The sequence below is a fragment of the Lynx rufus genome, unplaced genomic scaffold (genome assembly GCF_022079265.1).
Source record: "Lynx rufus isolate CCGP_SWC_20201006 ecotype Redwood Valley unplaced genomic scaffold, mLynRuf1.p SCAF_2, whole genome shotgun sequence".
NCBI lineage: Eukaryota > Metazoa > Chordata > Mammalia > Carnivora > Felidae > Lynx > Lynx rufus.
Genome location: NW_025814834.1, coordinates 160,402,756 through 160,428,691, shown reverse-complemented (window position 1 = coordinate 160,428,691; position 25,936 = coordinate 160,402,756). Strand labels below are relative to the sequence as shown.

The 25,936-nt window shown below is 37.3% G+C and overlaps 2 protein-coding genes across 8 annotated transcripts in view; one reads left to right on the top strand and one right to left on the bottom strand.

Annotated features, from left to right (window-relative positions):
* Positions 1–25,936, top strand: part of TNNI3K (TNNI3 interacting kinase) — a 283,823-nt gene that overhangs the window by 194,578 nt on the left and 63,309 nt on the right. For all 7 annotated transcript variants that reach the window (XM_047083662.1, XM_047083660.1, XM_047083665.1 and 4 more), the window contains one exon: positions 5,649–5,758. In XM_047083662.1, coding sequence (XP_046939618.1) covers positions 5,649–5,758 — 110 coding nt within the window. The remainder of the gene's footprint in view (positions 1–5,648; positions 5,759–25,936) is intronic.
* LRRC53 (leucine rich repeat containing 53) lies at positions 11,255–25,482 on the bottom strand. Its single transcript, XM_047084753.1, has 4 exons — positions 25,395–25,482; positions 22,235–23,050; positions 16,489–17,004; positions 11,255–13,554 (listed from the first exon to the last, which is right to left on the bottom strand). The coding sequence occupies exons 1-4, from the start codon at positions 25,480–25,482 to the stop codon at positions 11,255–11,257; spliced, it is 3,720 nt and encodes a 1,239-aa protein (XP_046940709.1).

Sequence of the window (25,936 nt, the reverse complement as noted above, 5' to 3'; positions counted from 1 at the left end):
GATTAGGATCCTAAAGCGTCCTAAATATTGTAACCTCAAAAAGCATAAGCACATCGATGATGTGGACTGTGCCTTGACAAGTGATAGGAAAATAGGAGTGATCTAATGTTCTGAAATCCTGTGTTTGCTGTGTTAATCTTTATCAGTTTATCACTGATAGAGCCAGCCAATCACTACACAGATCACTAGAAAGATCAAATCGTTCCAATGGATGGTGATATTTCTATGAACATAGCTGATATTAACATTCCAATACTTCATTACACTGACAAAGATTGCAATGAGAATAGACACTGGTGCAAATTAATCTATTCTTCTGACAGTCTGTAATGAGAATGGGATGTGGTTTAAAAAATTAAGCCATTCTTACTGCAATCTCAAGATTGCAATCTCATGGTCTCTCTCAGATGCTATATGCTCTGGTGATACATCATTGAAAAGTGTCAGTTTAACAAAGAGTGTGTCTTAGCTCTTGCTGGGATAGCCGTACGCATTTGCTTTGTTTCTCTACAGCCCTACCCATAAAAACAATGAAGTAGAATCAATTGTGTTTTTAGAACACACATACACACAATCAAAATTGAAAAAAAAAACAAATAAAAAACATTCTAGCAGTTTTATCTTAGTCAAGGCTTACAAGTAAAATATTGTACTTTATTGCTCTCTGTTTTTATATGAGTGCCTAGATTTATTTTTATAAAACATAAGAGTGATAGTTTAATTTAGGAATTCAGAATCTAGTACCAACTTATCCATAAGCAATATAGCTAATTAAATTCATCATGAAGAGGTGCATAGTCATCCTCTCCACAGTAGCCATATTACATTATGAGCTGGAGCCAATGACAGATGAGAGGGTTTGTAGCCTTGTAATTTGCAGTAATTCAATGCAATATTTTACTTGGTATTCATACTCCCAAAAAACCTCAAAAGGATAGATGATTTCTGGTCTAAACAGAACAGAAAATATTCAACAATGTTTCTGATACCTAGTTCTCTAGATTCAGACTAAAAGGAAAAGGCAAAACCCTTAGATCTGTAGATGATAATTATGGCAACAGCAACAGCTAACACTTCTTGAAAACTAACAATGTGCCAGATGCTCTCTGTACGATGTCTCCTTTAATTCTAACAGTAACCTATGGTTTAGGTTCTATTAGGATAAGATATATGCTCAACATAACATGCTAGTAAGAGGGATAGTCAAGACTTAACTAGCATGGCTCCTTGTCCCCAAAGCCCATGCTTATTACCATTACACTGTGTCCTCACTGTTTCATCTTACATGAACAGAAATTAATACTCACACAGGCAAATTAGCTTAATTAGGATCTCTCAGGGAGTTAAAAGCAAAGCCAGACTGGAAATTAGGCCCCCAGATTTCCTTGTTAAGGGCATTTCTTGATAGTCATACTGTTTTGGTTTATTAAAGCCACCTCCCCAAATGTTCTGAACAAAATATAAGATTGTTATCTAAATATGCCACCAAATATGAATAATTTACCCAATTGTGTCATAATTTAATATTAAATAAACATTATATTCGTTCTACAGTGTTTCTTTGTGACCAGGCATTGTGCTCTGTCCTAAAGACATATAATAAAGAGCAAGATACTAATAGGCTTTAATCCATCATCTTTATTCATTTATACAATACATGTTTACTGAGTCCTCTATGCCATGATCTGTATTATTTCCAATGAAATCATATTTTGAACTGTCTCATTTATTGATTCATTTAGTGCACATCAATTGGATGCCTACTAATTTCCTGTCACCGTGCTAAGCACATGAGATATGATGGTGAAAAGATACAGATCCTGACTTCAAGGAGCTTGTGATCTATCTGCAGAGGCAAGCAAATAAATAGGCAATTAAGTATAATATGACATATATGCTATTGTAGTACCAGGTGCTATGGGAGTACATAGGGAGCGCACCCAGAGACACTTCATTAAGCCAAGACCTAAGTGACATTAGATGTAATGTAGGAAAAGAGGGTATGAAAGAACATTTCAGAAAAAAAAAGGATCACAATTCTGAATTTGTGTTTGAACCATAAAAAGCAAGAAAAATCCAGTAATTCATTTCTTTAATAATTATCCATTTATTTGCCAAATTTTATTGACACCCTAACACTTTATTTTTTCTTAGCTTATTATCACTCATATGGAATGTTCAATAGATTTTGTCACATGAATAAATGAAGGTTATCATGTGTTGTATTGAATGCCTTTTGACAATCGCTAGTCATATCCATTTTTTCTTGATAAATTATTAACGAACAATAAAGAACTTGAATCCACAAATAAACACCATGGTTATATAAACCCTTGAGGCTGACTCACAAAATCATGTTTAATTTGAATCTTATTCAGGAAAATAGGAGTGGGAAAAGGCTATGCTCTAGAATTGTGCAGTACAATATGGAAGCTTCTAGACACACATGGCTGTTTAAATTTAAATTTATTTTAATTGAAATGAAAATAAAAATTCGGTTATTCAGTCACACATTTTAATGCTTAATAGCCACATTTTAAGTGCTTCATAGCCGTATGCTACCATATTGAACACTGCATAACATTTCCATCATTGTAAAAAGTTCTATTAGACAGTCCTACTCTAGAATCTAGATTATAAGCTTCACTAAATCATTGGTAATTATCACAGTGCTGAAGAAATGGTATGTACTCAATAGTTATTGATATTTTTATATTTAGCCTTATTCTCTCTCAATAGCAAAGTTTCCATTGTGAATGTAGAAACCAACATGTACATAAATCACTTAACATATTTTATGTAGCAATCAAGGTAAAAATTTGATAAATGGGCTGACAGTCCCTGTCCTGAATCTGGAATACTAGAAAATTTCCCAGATGTTAGTGTAGCATGGCCACTCAGGCAAGACTGACAAAGCAATTTTAAAGGTGACAAATTTCAACTCCATGACGCCTCATGTTGCATTGTCCACTTTCTGCTGCTAATGAGTAGCATCACTGCCAAGGGTGTATAAAGCAAAAGAGAGAAGGAGATGCCAAGGCCTTGCAGAATCTACTTTGAATAATGAAGAATTAAATAGCGTTCATCTTAAACTGATTTTCCAGACACAGTGCCAAGAAGCAAAACAAGTAACTTTATAGACTTGGTATCAGAGTCTGAAAGGGTTTCAAAGGAGACATTTGGCACCTGCATCTGAGTTTAACTCACTTTATGAATAGTCCCTCCCCACCCATTAGGATAGGTATAATTAGTTTAAATGCATTCACTACACTGGTTTATATGCTTATAGCTGCACCAGCTCAACAATATCCAAATGGTCATAAGGTGAAAAAGTAGAGTTAGAAGATCAATGATTATTAAGCATTAGTTAATGTGTTTGCTTATTTATTTACCTCATTCCAAAAAGGAATTAAAAATACTCAAGAGTAGCCAATGGAAGGAATCTAACATGCCTAGTTTTTTTTTGTGACACAAAAGACATATTTTGTAAGTCATGTTCAGTTTGCTAAATATGTTTTGGCCAGTCTTTTGTTTCTGTGTTTTCTTAGTGTCAGCAACTACGAATCTAGCTGATAATGGCTAGAAATGGTGGACAAATGTGACAATGCAAATATTCTATAAATGGCCTTGAAAATAAAAGCAGAAATGGAATTCTTGACTCTGCCCTCAAACTGGAGCCATTGTACAATTAGAACGGCTGTTGCAAAGAAACATTAAAATGCCAGGCAGCAAAGGAAATGAACTTAAAATTTCAAATACAAATAACTAGTAAATATTTGGGAAAATATTAAGCCTCACTAGTCATCAAAGAACACAATTTAAACAAGAAATGAGCTGATATAATTTACCTCTCATGTTAGCAACATCTCTCACAAAATGAGAAAACCTGATTCCGATGTAATGAAAGATTGCCGATGTAATGAAAACTCTCTCACACATTGGTGACTAAGGGAATAAATTAGTACAACTGTTTAGGAAAAAAGCTTATCACTATGTGTCAAAAGTCTTATGCCATTTGACATTAATCTCACCCCTCAAAATATAAACAACGTGTGAAATTGGGAAATTCATATTGAAAAGATATACTTTTTGAAGTGTTTATGTCCAAATTTGAACAACCTAAACTTGAAGAATGATTAAGTAAATCATACTGAATATAGAACCATTAAAAATATGTTAACCTGGAGTTTTAATAACTTGTAGAAATGCTGATAGTTAGGGGAAAAAAGCATTACATAATTGTATATTGGATTGGACATGAGCTCAATGATACAAACAATATATGAGAAATACTCAAAATATTTTAACAATTGTCCTCTATTATAATTGTGTTTCTAAAATTCTACAGAAAACAAGTATAAAGGTCACATTTGTCAAAATTAGATAGTAATTCTGACTGATCCATAAAGCAAAATGTTGATTAAGTTACACTACATATAATTTTACTAGATGAGTAGATCTTAGAACTGAATTGGAGCAAAGTTTAGTGGAGAGTAGTGGTTGTAGGTCATATCTCAAAAAAAGTTATTAAGATATAGACAAATGTTTATGACATCACAATCTAGAAGATAGGAAACAGCATTGTCCTGGAACTTTAACCTCCTAATCGTACAGAGAAGTCTTTCTGAAGAATAAAAAGAGCTTCATGTGTTGTGTACAAAGTATTTTCAATGTGAAGTGGCTGAAGAGAGCATAGAATCTGGAACAAGAGGCTACACCAACTACTAATTATATTTAATTTTTTCACAAATTAAAAATTAATTACATACACACACAGAGTAATACCTACTTTGCATGAGTGTTAGGAGGTTTAAAAGAGCTTTGTATGTATCTTCCATGATGCCTAATACAAAACATGTTCAATAAAAGTAGCTGTGAACTTGCTTTCCAAGGGAGTATAGAAATGACTGGTTGCAGAATCGAAAAATAGGCAACAGCCAGGCATCAAGAGTGAAGTCCCAAGAATTACGACACCATAACGGGGAGTTTAAGATGAGCAATATTTAGAAATCCAAGCAGGCAGGTAACACTAGGGAATTGAGTCAATGAGTGGTATTAGCTAAAATGATGGATTAGCTAAAAGTTTAAAAACTAGTAACTACTTTATAAATATTAAATATTAAAATCCCAACATTCTTATAAGCACTAATTGTATTTAAACAAAAACTCATCTGTTTTGCCCAAGTGATACAAGTGCTTTCAGAACTGCAAAGTTCAGTGGCACCCCATGACTTGCTGTGTATAGTATAAGCCCTCTATTCTAGGACTTATGACATTGTACTGTCTAATCTGCCTTTCAGTCTTTACTTCCCATAACATCACATACATACACACCCTATACTTCAGACACACACACCAAACTACTTGATGTTTGTGTGTTCTTTTGTATGTGTCTTTGATCTTTTGTAAATTCCCTCTGCTCACAATTTGTTGAATGAACAACTGAATGAATGGAAAATTATAAAGATAATCTTATAGTATCAAATTATCTAACATTTTCTTTAAGCATTAAAAAAAACAGCATGGAGCTCCCTTTGATTCTCAGCTAATGTTGCACAGATTGATTTTTGATGACTTTTTGTTGTCTGTTCATGTTTCTTAAAATAAATACGTGAATTTCAAAATTGACATGATCATTTGGTTTGCAGCGGCTGCCGCAGCAGACATGGCTTACCACCATATCAGACCTCCCATTGGCTATTCCATTCCCAAGCCCATATCATCTCTGCTGATGCGAGGGTGGAATGCATGTCCTGAAGTGAGTAATTTTTATTTCCTCTTAGAAAATGTGTTATGGTCAAAATCTGTCACAAATAGTGTAACTCCAAAGTCTACTTTCAGTGTGTATTTTAAGACTGTCAAGGCAGGAAGACTGATTTGCCTTCTGCTCTTTAGTCTCTAATTGCCTCAAGAAGTCTGAGTATCTCATATTTCTTTGCTGCTGCTCTCTGATTTTGAAATGTTTCTCACAACTGATTAGCAAAAGAGAGACCAGGGTATGACAGATGACTCACAGTCTCATCTCAGCTGCAATTTTATTAACTATGCTTGAGCCACAGTTAGTCATTTTCTGAAGAAAGAAGTTTGGCACAAGATGGATTTGTGTTGGCTTTTCACCCTGAGGCAGGCCTTCAGGCAGGCCTTCAGGCAAAGGCCCCATGACAAGTGGTCTTTAGTAGCACTGGCTCAAGCAGGAGACAGGAGACCTAGCCCTAGTCCTTCTCTAACTCTCTGAGTGGTTGTGATAAAGTGGTTAAGAGCACAGATGGAGGGATCAATGTTATGGAAGGAATAAGTAAAGTAGAATATGTAAACAGTGAAAAAAAATTAAATGTGATCATAGATCTAAGATCGTTGAGGGAAACACACATATAATCCCAGAATGAAATCGCAGACCACTTGTCTACAGGAAAGGATTCTTCTTATCTATGCCAGACATTTCAATGCCTACTTTGTTCTCAGAGAATGACAAAGGAGGAGATTCCACAACTTTCTCCTGATAACACAGTGTCTAAAATTTCCCTGCCCGCATATATTGTTGTCTATTGATATCCTTGTGTTTTGACGTCTGCCACATTGATTCTCCTGCTCTGAGTAGAGAGAACCAGTTCACATTCTTCATGCTGGACGTGCTTATACATAAAAGCCCAATGGCCCTTATTTGTCCAGACCAAACCACTCTAGTTATTGTGCTTTTCTTATATGACCTTCTCATCCTTTGTCTCTCTTCAACAAGGGAGCAGATAAAGTGTAACTATTGTTTTCTCAGAAAGCACCTCACCAAAGGAGAAATAGAGTAAGCCCCAGTCCAGATATTGGAAGGAGAAAGCATAGTTCCCCACTTCTATTTTCTATAGGCAAAACCCACACGAAATCATTACCCAATCCCACAAGTGTACACAGAGACTCTTAAGGAGAAAAATAAAGATTATTATGGCATGTGATTTGAATTATCTCAAAAGAAAAAAAAAAAAAAAAAGAACTCTTCTCCTAAGCATTCAATCTGGCAGATTATGTATTTATTTGTGTAGAACCTTCTTTCACTACCAGAAAGCAGGGACTAGCAGGGACTAGTTTGTTTGCTTGTTCTGTTTGCTGCTGTAACCCCAGCACCTAGAACCATACCTAGTAGATGGTCAAAAATATTTGTTGAGTAAATGAATATCACTATTGCTTGTCAATGACTCCAATCCACTCATCTGAATTTCAGTGTCCAAAAATTGTCTTGAAAATTACATGACTTAAAATGTTTGAGAAAAGGCTTTGTTGTTTTGTTTTGTTTTGTTTTGTTTTGTTTTGTTTTGTTTTCAATATGAACCTTAGGCATATTTTCTAGGAATAAGTATGTCAAAGAGATAATGCAGAATTTCTTTCTCTCTTCGGTGTGTGAGTTGTTCCAAAGTATAACATAAAAAAAAAATCACAAGAGTCCCTTTGGCTTCTATTAACTGACTCTTCATGATTATGATTATAAATAAGAAACCTATAGAAGTTTTCATTTGGAGATAAAAGCAAGTTATTAGCAACTTCTAAAAGCATTTGGGCGGGGGGTAGATGGATATCACAAGTAACAGGTTAGGAAATGAGAAAGAGGGGTGCCTGGGTGGCGCAGTGGGTTAAGCGTCCGACTTCAGCCAGGTCACGATCTCGAGGTCCTTGAGTTCGAGCCCCGTGTCGGGCTCTGGGCTGATGGCTCAGAGCCTGGAGCCTGTTTCCGATTCTGTGTCTCCCTCTCTCTGCCCCTCCCCCGTTCATGCTCTGTCTCTCTCTGTCCCAAAAATAAATAAACGTTGAAAAAAAAAAAAGGAAATGAGAAAGAGAACCTGAATAAAGCCAAAGGAGGGTACATATAAGGTTTAAAAAAAAAATACTAAGAGGCCAAAATCAAGTGCTTACTGGAAAAGTTTTATTGCTAAGCAGCAAAGCCTACCAGCCCAGGGCCTGGACTCCAGGAATGAAGTTCAGGGTGAAGGATGGGGAGAAAGCACAGTAGGAAGCAAACTATCTGACTAGCTGGCTATCTCTGGGCTGGACAGTCAGGTTGGGCCCTGGCTTAACCATGGTACCCATCTCATTAAGAAGTTAACTGCCTCTGGATGTGACACACCTGAATCATCTTGGCATTATGCAATAAGGTCTTCATGTGAGTAGCCTGAGTAGTGAGGAAAAGGGAAACAATGAGCTGGTTTTCTTTCTTTCCCTCAACAATTATTTATTGAGTCTCTACTATATACTGCCCCAGGAACAAGTTCTGGGGATTCAGTGAAGATGCACTCTCCATGGAGCCTAAGGGCCAGTACCCAAATGGAGATTAATTGAATAAACACATTAATGATTTTATAGTTACAAGGCAGAGCAAGGAAAGCAAGATTAGATGAGAATGCATACTACAGAAATTGGCAAGTGAGGGACAAGGAGTTAGTGTAGGTCAGGAAAGGCTTCCTGGAAGAAGTGTCACTAGAGCTGAGATCACAAGCATAAATAGGAGTTTGCTGAATGAAGGGGGTTGGTGAGAGAGAAAAACAGTCCAAGCAAACAGACCACGTACAAACTCATTGAGAGAAAGGACACAAGGGAGAGACTTATTAGTTATGGAAACATGTAGCCACTGAGGGATGAAATCTCTATACCATCATTTGAAACAAGTTCACCTTTAGATCTGAGAACTAACGCCATGCTCTCCTGGCCATTGCTTTCTAGGTTATCTAGTTTACCACTCATTCTTTCCTTCTTGTTTGTCTTTGCCTCACTCCTTAAATTGAAAGCACATTATTATTTCCTATGTGTGGGAAATGGAAAATGCTGTTTGGAAAATAGTGAAAGGTGGAGGAAAAGTCCTGTTAGGTCAGATTTTGGAAAGCTTTGGAAACCAGAATAGGGAATTTGGATATGAAATTCCAGGCAATTATGTTTTTTTGTCTCTAAAGCAGTGCAGAGATATGATAAAAGCAATTTTTTTTAGAAAATCCATCTGAATTTGGTATGAAAGTTTAACTTAAAAGAATTAAGAGTGAGTGCCTAGTGAGACAGGCACTGAATTATCTTCTAGTGTGCAGTGGGATAGCTGAGCATTGTTTCTTAATATGTAAGCTACCTATTACCTGCTCCAGTTTACCTGGGAATATTTCTTAAAATGAAGGTTCTGGGGCCCTATTCTAAATCTACTGAATCAAAATGTCTGGGATGGAGTCTAGGACTTGTCATTTTAGCAGGCACCTCAGGCGGTTTGTGCCCAGTAAAGGCAGAGAATTAGAGGGCTGAAACGGGAGCAAAAGACAGGGATGTCAGAGCTTCCAGCTGGGCTGCTAGCTGCATTAATCCAGTTGATTACAACACAAAGACTATAATGGTTACCATGGGGATTCAGGAACAAGGGTAAATTTGAGAACTACTTCAAAGGAAACAAAACATCCTAAGGAAGTGAAAGACTGGATTTAGGAAATGAAGAAGAGGAAAGAGCCCTGGAGAACTGTCAATGGCTGCCTTCTGAGAATCAGCTAGTGACCAGAGTACTGGTTCTTTAGGCCCTTAGGTGTCAGGGATATTGTTGACAATGAGAGAAGAACAAAGCCAACAGCTCTGCAGCAAGGTGAAGTTGCTTTAAAAAAAAAGGATAGAAAAAGGAAAAAAAGAAAGATAGCTACCAAGAGATAAAACAAAAACAAAAACAAAAACAAAAACAACTAACCTGGTCTACAAAACTTAGGGAACTGTCAATTAGAAAAAAGTTATTGCGCAATAAGTTGGCATAGCTGCTCTTCTCACCTTAAAGGCGCTTAACCAAATGAAGTAGGATCAGGGTAGGCAGACAGATGGCATAGGAGCTAAGCTCAAGCAGAGAGGCTGAACAAAAATAGAGGGGAGAGGAGTTGGAGTTAAAAGCAAGGAAATTTTAAACCCAGAGAGAAAACAGAAGAGAAGGAATAAGGTTAGGGACTTTCAAAATAAGAAAGTTACATCATTTGCTGGCAATTCTGAATAGGAGAAAAAATAGGAGATAGGTGGGTCATCTAAGAGTATTTACATTATTCTAGTAGTCCTTTAAGCTTAACCATTTGCCAAATATAGACATAAAGATAGTGATATATAAAGATATATTAAGAAATATATAAATATATAAAATATATAAAGATATAAAAATATAAAAATATATTATATATAGATAGGAGCAGGGAAAGTACAACCTTTTTCCCCCCACTAGGAAATATAAAATAGGGTAATATTGTATACCATGAAGGTATGCTTTGAATGTTTTACTGGGATATCAAAAATAAAATGGTTTCAGTATACCTCTATCTTTCCAATAACTCTGGCTTTGAATGAGAGAGGCTTATTCTACTATTACTTTTAAACCTAATATTTACAAGAACATTTAATTTCTGTGCACAAGGAGTACTCACACCAAAAAATTGTGACATGCTAAACTCAAGAGATCAAACCTTGAAAGCTTATACACTAATGGGTTATTTAGTTTTCAAAATCTTAATAATAATTGGCAATAAGGCTTGTTAAAATTCCTTTTGTTCAGGATCCATTGTGTTGATCTTGAAGCCCCATTTGTTCTTCTAAAATGATTGAAGCTGAGATCCCCACCTAGTGGATTTAGAGGATTTTACAGGTTTTACAGAACAAGCCTACTACCCCTGGAAATCCTTAATTTTTTTCTCTTATTGAAATAACAGGTTTTAAAAACTCTACTTAAGATCTAGGATAATTGTCAACAGAACAGTTGCAAATGGTTGAAATATACCAATATGCATATCAGCTAGACTACAGTTAACAAACAAAGCTCAATTTTTATTTTCATACCATAATTAGGAAAACAGATCAGGCACAAATATGAATATATAATCATCTGTGTAGAAAGCAATATTGTAATACCACTAATTGAGATGTGTACAGTAATTTCCATAAAATAAACATCAAGTGTAAACTGTTCAAGTACTTTTTTCTTATTTAATCTTTCATTTGCTTAAGGCTTTTTTTTTTTATGTTTGTTTTCTTTTCCAGGACTAGACAAAACTTTTCTTTCCCATTTTTCTGTTCCTTAGAGAAGCAAACTCAATTAATTGTGTCAAACATATCTTGTGGCTCCATCTTTGATTTTTGCATTATATTCAGTTGTACTTTTATTTCATTGATAACAATGAGGTACTGAGGATTTTTTCCTCCAAAATAATACATTGGAAATGTATGCAAAGGCTAGGGGGTGTTTGTGTGTCCTTTTGAAGAAAGCTAACGTAGAAAATGATTATTAGTTGAGTTCTGCCTCTAAAGGTGATGTATTAACATAATCAGCAGATGGTGGATACAGTGTAGGTTTTGAAGCAGAGTTTTCAGCTTCAGTTATTCTTCTAGGAATTAGAGGCACCTTAGTTTTTGTCTCAAAACTAACGTCTTTTAACTCTGATAAGGAGGAAACCACCTCATGTATCTCCACTCTTACTGTACCTTCTTCATGTGTATTGTTATCTTTATCTGGTTGAATAGTTTGAATGGCTCCCAAATCTTGCATATTAGTGTTAATTTCACTACAAGAAGGTCTATTTTCAGTTTCAGGGGAACATGTGATACTCAAATCCTTAGCCGTAATAGTAGCCTCAACAGAACTTGAATCGTACAACATGTGTTTTTCACTTTTTCCATTTCCCCAAGTTTGCTGCATTTCCTTTCTGCTGCCTTTTAAGGTCATCTGTGAAGTCCTAACTAATGTACTAGAATTTGCCTCACTTTCATCGAGCATTTTATTCTCTTCTTTTTCTAATATTTTTATCTGTAGTGCTTCAGTGCCATCATCTCTAGGTAATGCATTTGTGCTGTCAATTTCTTTTTTGCCACTATTGGTTAGATTCCAAATGGCTTGAGTACTGAGAGAAGTACTGATATCTTTGGGAGTCTCTGTTCTATTTTGGTAGGGAATAGAATTTGTCTTCATCATTGTTAGGTCACCCTTGGCTTGTGTCTCAGAGGGAATGAGAGAGGAATCATAAGTTTCTGTTTGAAAAAGTTTTTTTCCTACATCATTTCCCTCATCCGTAATACAACTTTCCACAATTTGATGTGATAGTTTTGGTTTTGTCATTAATGTTTTTTCTTCATTTCTAAGTTGTTTATGACTTGAGTGTTGCTCTACATGTTTTAAAGTTTGATTTTGATCTAAAGTATTTTCCTTATAGGTGTCAGTCTTGTGGACACCTACAAGTTGTGTTTGATTCCCCAGGAACAAAGAAAGCTGATTTGGCTCAGTGGTCTTTGGTTTGTCCTGCTCTATGTGCTGGATGGGCTCTGTTGCCTCTTGGTCAGTTGTCTCCCTGGTACTGCTGGGTGGTAAAACCTCACTTCCTGTACTTTCCCAGGTAGCTGGTAAGTACCCAGGAACATCCAATGCAAGGGGAGTTGCACCTTCCATTTGCTCAGTTGAGAACTGAGAGCTTGAATGCCTGTGTTCAGCTTTGATGGATGTGGGCTGAGGCAATGTTGACAGGCTGCTAGCAAGAATGAGGCCAGTAGGGTGACAGTTGACTTCTGTAGAGCTCTGGTTGACTAGAGGTAAGTCATTAGCACTGAGCAGAGGAGTCTTTTTAGTGTTTTTTTTGTAATGTGGGGTCTGCTTTGGAGCATGTTTGAGAGGCACACTCTTTGAAATGAGTCTACCATAGTTGTTACTCTCTGGCTGTTGGGAAAATTCTGCAGAGGACACCAGGTTTATACTGGCTTCTTTCTGAGAAGCTTTAGATAATTTATTCGGTGGTAACAATATGTGTTTCCATTTCCTTGGGAGTTCTGGCAAGGATTTTTCTGGATGGACTTTGACTTTTCTAAAAGGGTGTAAATTTAATTTTATCCTTGAAGTTTGTTTTTTAATTTTCCCTTTGAGGTCAGTTTGATTGGTTCTCTTCTTTTTCAGAATCTGTGGATCAGTAAGCCATTTTCCTCCCTTGTTTCCCTCCTGAAGATTGACACATTTTTTAAGATCCAAGTTGGTCAGGTGGCTACTTTGACTTTTCTGCTGTTTCCAATGGGTTGATGTTTTGGATACTAAATCAGGATTACAGAAGCTAACCCTCTTTGGGGAATATGTTTTCTTGATTTTTGTTGACAACCTTGATAACTCCATGTTGTCCTCACTCATAAGGAATTTTTCTATTGCACTGTTAATTTGGAATTGCTCTTTCTTAGCCTTTGAATGTTCTTTACGATTTGGCTTCTTTTCTTTCACATAATCTTGAAATTGATCACAGGGTACATATTTACAGATAAGAGAATTTTTCGGCTGAAAATACCTAGGCCTGCTCTGTTTTAACAGTCCACAAGGATCATCATATTTTGATCTATGTTTTTGTAAGACCTTTTGTACACAATGTTCCTCAGGCTCACAAGGCTTGGATGATGAGCCTGTAATAAAATGTCTCTGCCTGTGAGGTTGTAAGCCATTGTCTTTTTTTTCTATTGGAGGCTGCCATGATTCATTTGTTAAATGCTTTTCAAGACTTTCTCTTGCCAAGGCTGAACCGGATGTTGCATATCTTCTACTAAATGTGTCACTGTTGATATCTGCTGAACAATAAATGCAGAAATTTAGCACTGAGCAGAGTTTTATTACCCCAACCAAACAGATGCTTAGAAACCTTATGAAAGGTGCAAAAATGATTCCTCTGATTATGGCAATTCTTGAATATTTCCTGATTTTTAACCAAACTCACAAAAGACTTTGGGTAGTTTAGTGTGTTTACAAGGCTACTCTTTATGGCCACATTTTAATCAGTTGCAATGCTGACCTAAAAGTTGCAGAATTAGAAATGAAAACATTCATAGTTGTATGTTTTTACATTAGTTGTTGGTTATGTCAGCTTTAAAAATGAATAATAGCTAAACTCTTTTCACATGGCCAGCATAATTTTTTTCTGCATTAATTTCCCAGTTGGAACTAAATATTAGGAAGAACATGATACTGTATTGAGTAATGTTCAGATTTCAAAGATAGAATAACCTCAGCAACAACAACAAAATAGTTATGATACTATTGGCTACAAAGCAGAGACCATATCTGCCTTATTTCCCATCACATAATATGGTATTAATTAAGGGGTGTCTGGGAGGCTCGGTTGGGTAAGCATCTGACTCTTCATTTTGGCTCAGCTCATGATCTCATGGTCCATGAGACTGAGCCTTGAGTCAGGCTCTGTGCTGACAGCAAGGAGCTTGGTTGGGATTCTGTCTCTCCCTCTCTCTCTGCCCCTCCCCCATGCACATGTGCACAGGTGTGCTCTTCCTCTCTCAAAAATAAACTTTTAAAAAATATATAGTATTAGTTAAATATTTGTTAAATGAATGAGTATTTTGGAACATGGCCTTATCTTTATTGCGGAAATCTCTGTGAGTTTTAAATTGTACATGTTAGCATAATATTAATGATACATGTTAAATAATATTAATGACAAAAGTAATAGAAATATTTACCATTAATTAAGCATCTACTAAGAGCCAGGCATTGTGCTAAGTATTATACCTTCATTATCTCATTTAATATTCACAGAAGATGTGATCCACTGGACAAGTCCTATCATCCTATCACTTTTAAGGTGAAGAAATAAGCCTAAAGAGGTAAAACATTTCCCCTCATCACATGTCCATTAATGATATGGGCAGAACTTGACCCAAGTCTGTCTGACACCAAACCCTATTCTCTTAACCCAATGCATATTAGACTTAAAATTACATCTTATAAGCGTACTGTCTCTTGTCTTCTGAAATTGTTTTACCAAGAGGAAGAAAGAAGTATTTCTGTTCAGCAATAGAAAGGAAGAGGTGAACTAAGCTTCACATTAGCGTCTAACTTGAAGATTTGCCTTCAATTTTCTGCGTGACCTTGGAGGAGCTATTTACTCAATGGGTATCAAGAGACAAGACTTAGATGAGAATTATATGTGGGTGTAAAATTATTCTAGGGAAAGAATTTTAGCCTTTATCAGATTCTAAGAGAGTTCTGTGACTCAAAGATAAATATTAGGAACTTCTGTACTACATAGTCTCTAAAGTCTCCCTTACTCCTGAAATACTATGGTTCTGTGTCCCCAAGTTTGAAGACATAATCAGAGTGACATTGCCTCTTACTGACTTCTTTTGTGGTCTTGGTTGTTTTTTCCTCAAATACCTGTCTTCTCTATCTCCATCTGCCTGGTAGGTAGCAGAATTTCAAGTCTTTCTTAAAAGTAAATATATTGATTTGACAAACAAATGTGTTCTCTGTGTGAAACAAGGGACTGGGTTTTAAATGGTTAAGAGACAGCATTCCCTTCAGTATAAGAGTTTCCCATAGAAAAGTTAAGGCTTTGGACAAAGCTAACCATCTGTCTAAGGTGTGACTCTGTTGAAAGGGTAAGTACTTATTTCTTTATAAAATAAAGCCAATCTGATCTGGTTTCTATGGCAGATGTTTTGTTGTTGGGATTTTGTTTTTGTTTTTGTTTTTTTGCTTTTTTCCCCCCTTGGCTATTCCTCTCTTGAATCAAATAATCAGTCCCCAGAAACTAGTAAGAACTGGAGTCTGGGGAATACAATGGAATAAATTCACATCCTGCCTTATGCCACATCTGAGACAGCATACGGGTTCATTCTTTTCCAATTGTCCCCAAATCCATCCTTAAGGCCATATCCTCATGGTGCGAATTTCTTGGTGCAGCACCTCTGCCATTCATATTTGAGAGAAAGCCCTGCTTGTTGTAAACCAATTCATATAAGTGACAGGAACCTCTTTACAGAGAAACTGTCAAAGTTTCACTGCTGATCCTGAAAGCATTACCTTACTATTCAGGAAGGAAAAGGAAGACATTTAATTCATTGCCTCCACCTAAATATTGACATTGCCCATGTACGGTGGGTAGATGTCACGGCCAGATTCACTTGGCTCCCAACATGGGACGATGAATTAAGTCCTGACTTTCCCTGGACTGGGAAGTTATCATCCCTGACAGCTCAGCAAGCAAAGTGTGTGTCTTGACATCATTCCTGAAATGAATCACTAGCATTAGAAGGCTCATTCTTCTAACATGTCATGCTCTGAGAAGGTTGCTTACTGCAGAATTGGCATTAGAGCTCGAAGGATGTTGGAATAGAAGCCAATACTCAGCCTCTCATAAATCTTAACAGTATATTGCTATTTAAAAGGCTTCTTTTCTTTAAAAAAAAAAATAAAAAAAATAAAAACCAAAACACTGTTAGGCATTGGATCAGAAAATTCACTTTCCAAAAGGCACAATATATACTTACTCTCAGCTCCTGGGCGAGGGGGGGGGGCAGTCCTCATCTACACGTCACCCCCAATCCACACCCACACCACACCCAGAGAGGTCCAGTATGTTTATAAGAAGGATAGACTGGTGGTACACAATGATTTTTATGGCATTCTTCTATTGAGAAAATTAAAGGAGATTACCTCTTTCAGAGAAATTTAAACAGAGTGGGATTTTCTAAAACAAGACAACTCACCTATTGTTCTTGTTACATGCTGTGGCAGACTTTGAGGTTGGACTTCCCCCAACTCATGATTCCTTAGCTTTTTAACTCTCTTTGGACAGTATCTTGTAAGTAAGCTGGCTTCATTAAAAGCTGCCACATTCCCAGGAGGCTGTGAACATCCTGACTGCAGCAATCTGCCACCAAAGCAGAAGAAAGTGCTGTCTGCCCCATGGTCTTTCCCTTTCAGGTTTCTAAATGATCTGTCAAGGGCTGTGGACTCAGAGGCCAGTGCTGCTTGATGGCTGTTTTCCTGTAAAAGCGGCATTTCCTTTCTGGACCCCACAATGGACATGACCTTTATCTCGTTTTCCTGAGTTAAGTGGCAGTTACAGTATCCCTTAGTGTGGTAATTTCTTGCCTCATGAGCACACAGGGATTCATCGAAGGTTCTGCAACAAAGGTTTTCTGATGTGTGTTCATTTGCTTTGCCTTGTTGGAGTTTCCAGTTAAATACAACTAAACCTAGGCAAGTGAGACCAACAGCTCCTGTGACAAATAGAGAGACCATTAAAAGATAACATCATAGGAAGAAACGTATAAATCACCAAATGTGAAATCCACAAATATCAAGGTTAATGGTTTAAAGGGCATCAGAATAGGTGGGCAGTCTATCACCATGTAGAAAAATGTCAGTCCAGACAGAGGCTGTTTATTCAACATTGTTCTGTTTGTTAATTTGGATCTTTCTTTGTCTCTATTAAAAATTTTAAGAAAAAAGTGTCATCTGGAATATCTTTGGTAGAAAAAAAAGGGTTTTTTTCATGGACTGAGATTCATCCAAGATAAAATAATTCTTGCATTAAAGTTCTTTTTCTGCCTATAGGAAACCAAATTTTCTATTTCTTAATCCCATAGTGAATAAAAATAGACTATATTTAGTACATACCTGGAAATTCCCATAGAACATGACCTCCTCCTATTGCCATATTTCCATCAGCCCTAAAGATTCACCCACACCTCTGTAAAAGTCATTGGCTTCCTATTAGCATAAAGACCAAACTCTTGGCATCCAAGATTCCCTGCAGTCTGGCCATAACCTCCCTCCCTTGCCTACTTTTTCATTTTTCATTATTAAAACACTGTGTTTCAAACTCTTCGTTAGTCTTAAAGTACTTCTGAGCCTTTGTGCACACCCTTAGTGATGCCTGCAATACTTTCTCCTATCTCTGCTTATTTGAAATTTATTTATCTTTTAAAAACTGAATCAATACCTCAAAATTTCTTGATATGTTTGCTGTTTTTTCCATCTTGTAAAGATCATTCCCTTCTATGAACTCCCACAATAAAATGACTGACGTCTAATCTCAGACTGTCTGGTACTGTTCTTTCATGTTCTTTGTATGTGTAGATTATTCTCTGAATAAGTTTTTTCTCTAAATAATATAGTTAATAATATAGTTTATTCTCTGAATAAAATTATAAAGGGCAGTGTTTCTCAAACTCACGTGCAGAGTCTAACCTGTTTAGACATCCCTGTTTCCCATCTTGACAAACGGCATGCTCAACCACCTAGATGTTCAAACCAAAGTCTCTGAGTTATACCCAACTCCCTCTCTGTCACAGTGATATCCTTTTTTCTCAGCACTTATAACAGTATAAAATTATTGGGTTCACTTGCTTGCTTGTTCACTGTCTGTCTCTCCCCTGCCCCACCCCCCCACCCCCCCGCCCCGCGCCGCTAGAATTAAGCACTATGAGGAAATGGACCTTTTCAGTCTTGTTCACTCTGTATCTCCAGTACCCTTAACTCTAGCACAGGCACTCCAGAAATGTTTATTGAATATTCTTAAATAAACAGAAGGGATTCTGTTTATGAGTTCTAATAATGAAATGCACTGAGTGGCCTAATGTTACAAATGGTGATTGGGAAGACATGGCATCACTATCAACTGAGCTAGGAGCTCTGTCTTCTAAGTCTAGCTCTGACCATAAATTGCCGTGTGACCTCAGGCAAGTCATTTCCCCTAGAGAACACAGTTTCCTGACACTGGAAATGAGAACAGTGAAAGAGATGATGTCAGCATTTTAGACTTTCAATTGACTGCACCATGCCTGGTTCCCTCCACTGCAGGCAACTTTAATGAAAATATGATGTTATTTTTTGAACTTGAAAGAAAAGGGAAAGTGTCAGGCATGGTCGCTTCCTTGTTCTGTTAAGGATGAAGATTCCAAAGAGAACAGCAGCCTCTGATACAAACCTTCAACCTTTGGGTAGTTTACTAGATCTTGAAGTCTTATAAGCCTCATTTTAATTTAGTTGACAACAGTATATTCTTAGTGCTGTCACAGTTTGAAATAATTTAGTATCTATTGAAGACTCAACATTTTTTAAAAGTAGTAGCAAAATGTAGACCAGAATGTTTTTATTGCCAGATCCTAGAGCTAGGGTTATTCCAAACAACGGTTTCAGCTTTAAAATATTAAAAACATGAAAATACGAAAATTTTGGAAACACTCCGTATCTCTTACATGGAGTAAGAAAACTCAGGATTCAAAGCTTTGTTCTGACACTTCCCTTGGGCAAGTTTTCTTTAAAAAAAAAGAAAGAAAGAAAAAGAAAGAAAGAAAGAAAGAAAGAAAGAAAGAAAGAAAGAGGGTATTTATTTATTTATTTTGAGAAAGAGAGAAAGAGCAAAAGGGGCAGAGAGAGAGGGATACAGACAGAATCCCAAGCAGGCTCCATGCTGTCAGCACAGAGCCCGATGCAGGGCTGGAACTCATGAGCCATGAGATCATGACCTGAGGGGAAACTAAGAGTCAGATGCTAAACCAATTGAGCCATCCAGGCACCCTCCCTTGGGCAAGTTTTCTAACCTCTCTGAGCCTTATTTTTCCACCTCTGTCAAACAGGGATGCTTACTACCACTCAGAAATTAAGTGAGGTAATATATGTGACATATTTAATGCAGTGCTTTGATTAAAGTAAGGTTCAGTGAATTATCATCATGATTCATGGTTATGATTGTTGCTTCTATTGTTTAGGTTTGATAATGCCCTATTAGGTCCTAGAACACTTAATGGTTGGGGGAGGGGAGAAGGATTAAAAAGTCCAAAAAGTAAAATCATTAAGAGAATACTTTGTATGGCTGGTGCAGTTACTAAACCAAATAATAAAGGAAATAAAGACCTAAAATTTTTTAAACACATGCATCAGCCATTGAAATGAGAGTAGGCATAATCTGATTATAGGGTAAATTTCTCCTCTAATTGTGTCTAAATGGCAAGGAACCACTCACTCTCCTGCTGTTGATGCTAGAAGTATGTCTGTATCACATTACCACTCAGGTATGGTCACTTTCTATTAGTGCAGGGAGCAGAAAGCAGCAAATGAAGCTTGTAGGCAGGCTGAACGTGCTATTAAGGAGATGGTTGAATTTTCATTGCCATGGGCATTGTTGCTATTTTTAAGAGGTTGTCCTAACAATCTTTCTGAGTTGGAAAAACAACAATAACAACAAAAAACAAATTTAATAAGTTCTCATTGGAAATGTTAGAGCTTCATGAAATCTTTCTCTTTTCACCCACCAATTCAGAGTAGGAAGTGTTAAGATGTTAGCATTTGATGCCAAATAATCACTTAATAGTTTTAAATTCACTGAATATGATTATATTCCCTGGAATTGTAATGATTTACTGTAGCCAAAGAAGGAAAGGGAAATCAGAGGTCAAATTATAGTTCTAAGTCTTTTACCCCATAATCTACAGGTATAGATTATTGACTACACTTTTACTTCAAAAGGAGTAGAGTCTTAATAGAATAAATTGTACAAAATCAGAGTTTTTTAAAAGACAAACACCTTCTCAAAACAGCATCAGTAACAATTAACTCAGTGAAAGATGCATTATGATACTTTCACACTTTAAAACTTAACATGTGTGTATTCATAACTGTAAGAATTTACCCATGCTTCCTATTATAAGCTTCCTATTATTTTGACAAACCTTTGAATCTTCCAGAATTTATATCCATCTCTACACTAACATAAGTTGTTAGTAAAATCTTTTCCGAAAATAGATACAAAAATACCTAGAAGATACTGAAAATCTCTATTGTAATATTTCCAAAATGATGCCCTACAAAACACTAATGTAATGAAATCCTCTGTGAAAAAAGAGTTAATGGTTAAATGAATTTGAGAAGTGCTCCACATTGTATGAACTTTGGGGTTCATAATGCTTATTAGAAAATGAAAGGCAATGAGGAAAACACTGCAGTAAATAAGCCAACCGGTTTCACTTTGTTTAGTCCAGCATTACCCAAATCTATTTGAGCCCCACAACATTTTGCATCTGTGTATGTTCTTATCGAAATGTGTATTAATTATTCCCTAGAACTAGTCTTTGAACTCTAGCATTCTCGGACATTTAGGGTAAAACTCCCTGCCCTATTACTTTTGTCTTTTATGGTAAATTATTTCTTAACACTTATAATTACTGACATGGTTACACAGTTTTTAAAACAATTTATCTTTCTGAGAGGATTAAATTCACTTCCAAGTGAGTTTGATTATTGCCGATGGTAGTTCATTGTTTAGACCTGACTCTGGTTTCCATCTATTCTGATTAAAAGTGTAACTCTCAGGAGGAGTTGAAAATATGACGTTCAGATTTCACTGGAAACCTACTATAGAATAATTATATATAGCACATATTCAAAACCTTCATTTCAGTCCTGGATGTCATTTGCCCAGCCTCTGGTCTTCTAGCTTTGAGGAACCACCTCCCACCCCACCCCACCCTACCCACCACTCCTCGCCATGGTTACCTACAAGTGCTAAGGATTTCACCACGAACTACAAGCATAGGGGGAAAATACACATTCCAGGTAGATGACTCAAGAAATCTCATGTGTATTTGATCTTTGACTAATGACACTAAGTACCACTTTATATCATTCATCCAGTGAAAGGTAACAATAGCTGATGCATAAAGAAATGCTTAAACTACCACAGCAAAATAATAGAGTTGAAAATTATCTTCTGCTTAGTCAATCTGGGGAGGTATGCGCCAAGTTTAGGAATGAGTTAGACAAACAGAAATCTTGTAAGAATTCAGAACCCCCAAATAGGAGGAAATCAAGGCAGAGAGAGGCTAAATAACATGCCCAAGGTCACATAGCAAGTAAGAGGGGAGCCAGGATTCAATCTTGGGCAATCTAATTGCAGAGCCCGTGTACTTAATCATTGTGCTGTACAACCATTATAGAGCAGGACTGCATGTGATTGTCCTAATAGCACGTCCTCGTGCACGTGGTTAAGCCCACCAATTCTTACTATCCCATGGGGAGGCATACACATGTATGTGAGTGCCTTGAGGAAAGAGACCACGTCTCATCACTTTTTAATCCCCATTCCTAGCATTTTAATGAATGTACCAGTAGTTCATGGCAGATGGATGATGGATGAAATATAGATACTATTCCCACACTAGACAAGATAACTGAAGTCTAAATAGCAAGGTAATAGACTCAGGATTACAGGGGTAGTTATACCAAGACCTAGCCCTTGAATTCTGGTCCAAGCCCCTTTCTTCTGTTAGCTTCTCTGCAACAGGAAATTCTAACAACCTGTGCCAAGTTAATCACTATCCTCCCACATTCAGTGACAACCTCTCCCTTCCAAAGCCCTGGAAAATTTCCCCAATTGCCCAGGATTTGCATCATTCAGTGTATTTTAAGAATATGGAGAAGAGTTGGACACATTTCTCCGTGGCATACCTGCAAAGCCAAGGACAGTCAGCAGGGCCACATCCTGCCCTGGGAGGAGGGAACTTCTGTCCTTTAGAACCAGAGTCAAGTTGGGAACCTTGGAATCACAGTTGGTCTCAGACAGCTTTAGCACACTCTTTGCAATGGCCACCGCTGTGTCAGACGGCTGACAATTTAGGTCCTTGGCATTCCTGAGCATGTGAGCGGAAGACTTAACGTAGTTTCTTAAAAACCGGGCAAGAGGGTAGAGATCACAAGAGCAGCTCCACTGGTTCTTATCTAAACTCAGAAGGATCAACTGCTTCAGTGGAGTGAAAACATCTGGCATGTGGGCCAACCTATTTCGAGAAAGGTCCACTTCCTGTAGTTGAGGCAAGGGCTGGAAGGCATCTTTCCCAATGTAGGAAATAAAATTGTTAGATAAATCCAGATGCCTGAGACTGTGGAGCTTTGTGCCTCCAAAAGAACTGTCTGTCAGATTAGTGATCTGATTCCCATCCAGTTGGAGCCGGGTCAGGCCCTTGGTGTTTCGGAACCAGGACCCTTGCAGGGTGCGGAGAGCGTTATTGCTAAGCACCAGAACCTGCAGACTGAGAAGCCTGCTGAAGGTGTGATCAGTAAGCGAAGAGCTGGATATGCGGTTGTGCTCCAGCAACAATGTCCGCAACTTTGAGAGGCCATGCAGGGCATCTTCCCGAACATCCTCGATGCCATTTCTGCTCAAGGAGAGCAAGGCAAGATTAAACGAGAGAGACAAGTTTGTGCTGTCTATAGTGGAGAGGTATCCATCAGTGATGATTAAAACCCTCGTGGTCACAGGGGCTGCTGTGGGGAAGAAAAGCACACACCAGAAACAAGGCACACACAAGTGAGAGGAGAGTACAGTGGAGAGCTGAGACAATTGATGCCTCTGAGCAATCTTATCACCTGGGTAAGAACAATAAACAAAATGAAAATAATTCTCTGATTTCTCAGTTTAAAGGGAAGCTGGCTCTTTATCAGAATGATGGATTTTTATATTCTTTATTTCTATGACATGTTTATTTGAGAAACATAAACCCATCTGTTCCTTTCCATGTCGAAGTTAATTCACTGTTTAGAATTATCACCACTGATTTTTTTTGAAGGTGGCTTTATAGGCTTCTCCTCTGTGAGGCTGTGCAGTGACCTGCTCCAGCCCTGTTGGCCCCAAGCAGATTCCCCCAAGAGCCAAGCCTGGGTCTGAGCTTCCTAACCCATTTCCCACCATCAGTGTATATTGATGCTGTGAAAGCAGTCACCTTTTCTTTCAAACTTAAAGGTATAGGTTGGATGGGAGGAGTGAAAAGGAGGGTTGGTTTCTGCTTTTTAGCTCCAGGTTAAAAGTTGGCAACTTGGTAAGGATCCATATTCTCTCCGGATGACCTGAGGATCTGTCAGTGGGGTTCTCATTATAGTCTGGGCCATCTTGGCCTCCTCCCTAATATCTGTTCCCTCCGATGAAGTATATCATGTGATGGCAGGTGGTACTCAGGGCTTCCAACTGTTAAATACCTTCACCATAATCACCTCAGAGCCATCACTGCTCTGTCATTAGAAATCAAAGCATTTTAACTCAATAAAGATGTATTATAATCAGGAGTTATTGTAACACATCTTTATCATGCTAAAATTGTTTTGACTGCAAATGACAGTGTCATAAAGATGGAAGAGACCATTGTCCCTGGGAGGTCTACAGGTGATATTTGAACAATCAACCATGGGGGAAGCAAATCACAATTCCCTTGTGGAATTCAGACTTGCACTGCTGAAACAAAGAGATAAAAAAATGTAAAAAAAAAAAAAACAAAGAATTTTCACAGTGCCTTCTCTTGGAAGAATTGTTCCCATCTCTACAGCACCAGCAAGCTTAAGTCATGGTGTTTTGTTTTTTTTTTTTTCTTTATAGTATTATCACTGATTATTTGAATTCTATTAATTCTGGCCAGTTTAGCATTTTGTTTCTCTCAATATTGTTTTTGACATGGGTTGAGGGAGTTTCATTTTTATGGATCCCCAGTTCTCTAGGGATTTATCGAGTCTGAGGGAGCAGGCTATTGATTCTGTCAATTACTTCTTGTCTAGGACTAGACAGACGCTCCACCCACAGGTCATCCATTTACTGCTCTGTGTTTATGAAATTTAACTTCACAAATGTGACGTACTGTAAATGAGAAGGAAGATAGAGAGGTGCGACAAGGTAGATGAGGAATATTTGTTTCTTACCCGACATCAGCTATCTCCGATGGGGGCTGGGGCGGGGGGAAGGAGTGAAGTCAGGAAATCTATTTGAGAGGGTAGGATTTTAGTGTTTAAGTGTTTTTGATACTAATTGGAAGCCGTGTACAACAAACTACCCTTGAAACTGTCTCTCTCCTGTCAGGGATGACGATAACTTCTATCTCTTAATTCTCATAGAGTCATAGGATTTTCAAAATGAAAAAAAAAATCAGCTTCATTTGCTCCATCTTAACTCGGACTTGTTTCTGAAATTTTTCCATTGGAAGAACTTATAGCTTGTTTATCTCGTCTTGGATATCGGAATGTAAATCACATTCTCCTCAAATTTGTTAATAAGGTGTCTTATTAAATTGTTGACTTAAGCAAGCAATATGTAATGAATACAGGCAGTGTATCTTGTTAGCATTTCTACAGCTCATTTACCACCAATAAAAAAAGACTAGACTTTCAAAATTAGATGCACTTTGATAATAATCTGTTTTGCTGGTACATCACTTAATCTTACTAATGTTGAGCAATTGTAGTTCAGGTTTCTGATTCATTGATATTTTTTTCCAGCCAGCGGTAGGGTTCACATATGCACAAAGTGTGGACAAAAATATAATTAAAGTGGCTTGCTTTTTTTTTCTTTTCTTAGAAAAAAGTATGTAGCTGCATGAAATGGTAGTATTCTTTTGTAATAGAATATTTCAGTTGCCTCTGCAGGTCTTAACATAGCTTTGGTTGAGACCACCAGGAATAGGAAAAATAAAATAATAGTATCAGTCTTCAGTCACTGTGAAAAGCTTGCTCTTTAAAAATTTACCTCTTTCAGGCTGGGCCCAGAGAGCACTCAGTGTAATGAAAGCCATGGCAACGGATTTGCCAGATACACTTAACACTTTCTTTTAAGAGTTATTGGTTTTATTACCTACTATATAGGTGAGCTGGTGACAGAGGGTCACATCTTTGGCGCACACCACACATGACGCAGGGCAGGCCGCCACCACCTGCAGCATCATGGCGAAGAGTATGAGCCATCCACCTGAAAGGAGAGAGCAGGCACATCATGATGTTGGTATTTATTATCCGTGCTTTCAGTCTAGTCAGCTCAGGAGCCATTTGGGTGATTTTTGCTATTTAATGAGCACCTTGGGTTCTCACAAGATGCCGGATAAATAGCTAGAATTCTTAATTTGTGTATAATTTAAACCAAACTTTTAAAGCATTTGGCCATAAATTTAGAGACCTCATATCCACGGCACACACATTAGTACAGATTACTTAAGAATTAAATTACTTCGTAATTTTTTTTTTTTCTCATACATTATCTTATTTAATTCTTTTAACTCTGCAACTCAATTTGAGGCTGAAAAACTGAAGTTCGGAATGGTTAATCAACTATCTAAAGTCGCATAGCCCTTCAGTATTTAACCTCACCATCTTTTAACTCTCTGTTAAGTGTTCTTTCTA

What these genes read in the sequence shown, in the direction of transcription:
- LRRC53 (XM_047084753.1), bottom strand. Translation starts at nt 25,482, where the DNA reads ATGCTGCAGGTGGTGGCGGCCTGCCCTGCGTCATGTGTGGTGTGCGCC. An exon ending in GACTGTCCTTGGCTTTGCAG is followed by an intron (nt 17,005 to 22,234) that starts GTATGCCACGGA and finishes TATTTGTCACAG; the next exon opens with GAGCTGTTGGTCTCACTTGC. An exon ending in GCATGTAACAAGAACAATAG is followed by an intron (nt 13,555 to 16,488) that starts GTGAGTTGTCTT and finishes ATTGTTCAGCAG; the next exon opens with ATATCAACAGTGACACATTT.